The sequence below is a fragment of the Amaranthus tricolor genome, chromosome 6 (assembly GCF_026212465.1).
Source record: "Amaranthus tricolor cultivar Red isolate AtriRed21 chromosome 6, ASM2621246v1, whole genome shotgun sequence".
In the NCBI taxonomy this organism is placed as follows: Eukaryota; Viridiplantae; Streptophyta; class Magnoliopsida; order Caryophyllales; family Amaranthaceae; genus Amaranthus; species Amaranthus tricolor.
In genome coordinates this window covers 21,186,568-21,188,639 of record NC_080052.1, presented here as the reverse complement: position 1 = coordinate 21,188,639, position 2,072 = coordinate 21,186,568, and the positions used below count along the sequence as shown (strand labels likewise).

Below are 2,072 nucleotides of genomic sequence, written 5' to 3'. Positions count from 1 at the left end.
CGAAGAAAGTTCAAGTTCACACTGTCTTTATGAAGGAGAGAAGGAGTTGAATGTAATAGAAGCCAGAGAAAAAGAAGGGCTTATTTAAAATCAAAACAGATAATTCATAATGCTGTCACTTTGATAGTCAAAATTGTTACTAATGATTCAAAACGATCAATTATGTATAATTGTAATTTGAAGTATTTAATTTTTACTTTCATAGTGAACCTTAACGTGGTAATTTATAATACTAAAGTGGCCAATTACAATCTAAAGATCTCTTACAACCATATAATGATTACTTACAGCCTGAAAAATAATCATTTATAATTTCAAATTGATTACTTACAATCTCTAAGTGATCACTCACATTATAAGTTATCACTTTTATAATCTTAAAATGATCACTTATAACTTTAGACATCACTTATAAAAGTGATCAATTACAGTTTTAAAGTGCTCATAAATAAATTTAAAATGTTCACTTATAACCTCTGACTAATCACTTACAATCTTAAGAAGACAAACTATAATCTTAAAATAATCACTTAGAGTATTGATAGATCACTTATAACATTAAATTAATCATTTTATAATCTCAAGTCGTCATCATCATCATTGTACCTAGTGTATCGTACCCATATGAATTATAATCAGGTTTGAGGAGGGAAGGAAGGCGAAAACCCATACAAATGAAGGAGGATATGTAAAAGGACTGAGTGAGATCATCAAAAAGACAAAAAGGACCAAGTGAAGCTAAAACCGCAAGCTTACATCTTACAACACAAGTTTGGCCCTTATCATAAATTTTTAAAAAAATGAAAAGCATATAAATAAAAGAAAAACTAAGTAATAAAAACGAGTAAAAAGAGTGATATGTAAAAGGAAAAAAACAAGAACACCAACAGGTTGCCGAAAAAGTATCATTAGTCTAAGATCTTAATAAATCACTCTAAATACTTGTATCCCCCGCCAGGTCCTCAGCGAGATATAACTTATGTAAGTAATTTTTTGTTTGTTCCTCCAACGTTCTCTTAGGTTTTCATTGACTTATCTTACTCTCCACTATGATACTTTCGATCCTCCTCATTAAGGCGTCAAAAGCTTTTCTATGCACATGCTCAAACAATCTCAATCTATTTTCACGCATCTTTGTAAAAAGAGGGGCAACCCTCAATCTATCAATATGTGTCCACACATCCACCTTAGGATACACATTTCGTAACTTCCATTTTATGTTTAAAAGTCTTCTCTGCAGACCAATATTCTGTCTTATACAACAAAGAAGGTCTAATTGCACCTCGGTAAAGTTTACTTTTTAACCTACTTGGAGACTTCCTATCACATAGCACTCTAGTTTCTGCTCGCCACTTGAGCTCATCCATTTGTATTCGATGAGTAACATCTTCATCAATCTCCCCATTACTCTGAATAATCGATCCCAAATACCTAAATTTGGTCGTACATGCAATAACTTCTTCACTGATGGTCACCTCTGGCTCCACTATCAAATTTCTCCCACTATAGTCGCATCGCAAATATTCTATCAACGTACGACTTATGCGCAACCCTTTACTATCCAAAACTGCCCCCACTCTTCCAATTTATTATTAATTTCCTCCTTAGTTTCTGGTACCAACACGATATTGTCAACAAATAACATGCACCATGGTACAGCCTCCCAGATATATTTAGAAATCTCCTCCATAATGACCGTAAATAATCTTAAAGTTATCACTTATAACCTTAAATAGTCAAATATACATAATTGTTTTGACTAGTTGAAAATTACAAGTGATTATTTTAAGATGATTAGTTTTCTCTTTTCTAATTCTTCTTCCTCCTCTATCATGTCTCTTGTCTCCACTGTAAAGTCCACTTCTATTTACCTCTCCATTGTATAATCCTCAACGTAAAGACTTCTTTTTCTCTTTTTGTTTCACTGTAAATTGGAGGTGGTGCGCACGAGTGGATCTATGGTCTCGCTTGAAGGTAGCTAGGTAGCTAGTGACGCAAGAGGTAGGGGTGCTGGAGGTGGTGACGGTGTGAATTTGAAATGAAGATGATGACGTGAGTGAGTTGCACCTCTT

General features: G+C 33.7%; 1 protein-coding gene across 1 annotated transcript; it reads right to left on the bottom strand.

Moving 5' to 3' along the window:
- Positions 1 to 1,187: 1,187 nt before the first annotated feature.
- On the bottom strand, positions 1,188 to 1,879 carry LOC130815672 (uncharacterized). Its single transcript, XM_057682160.1, has 3 exons — positions 1,872 to 1,879; positions 1,623 to 1,706; positions 1,188 to 1,503 (listed from the first exon to the last, which is right to left on the bottom strand). Exons 1-3 carry the CDS (start codon positions 1,877 to 1,879, stop codon positions 1,188 to 1,190), a joined length of 408 nt encoding a protein of 135 aa, XP_057538143.1.
- Between the last annotated feature and the right edge of the window lie 193 nt (positions 1,880 to 2,072).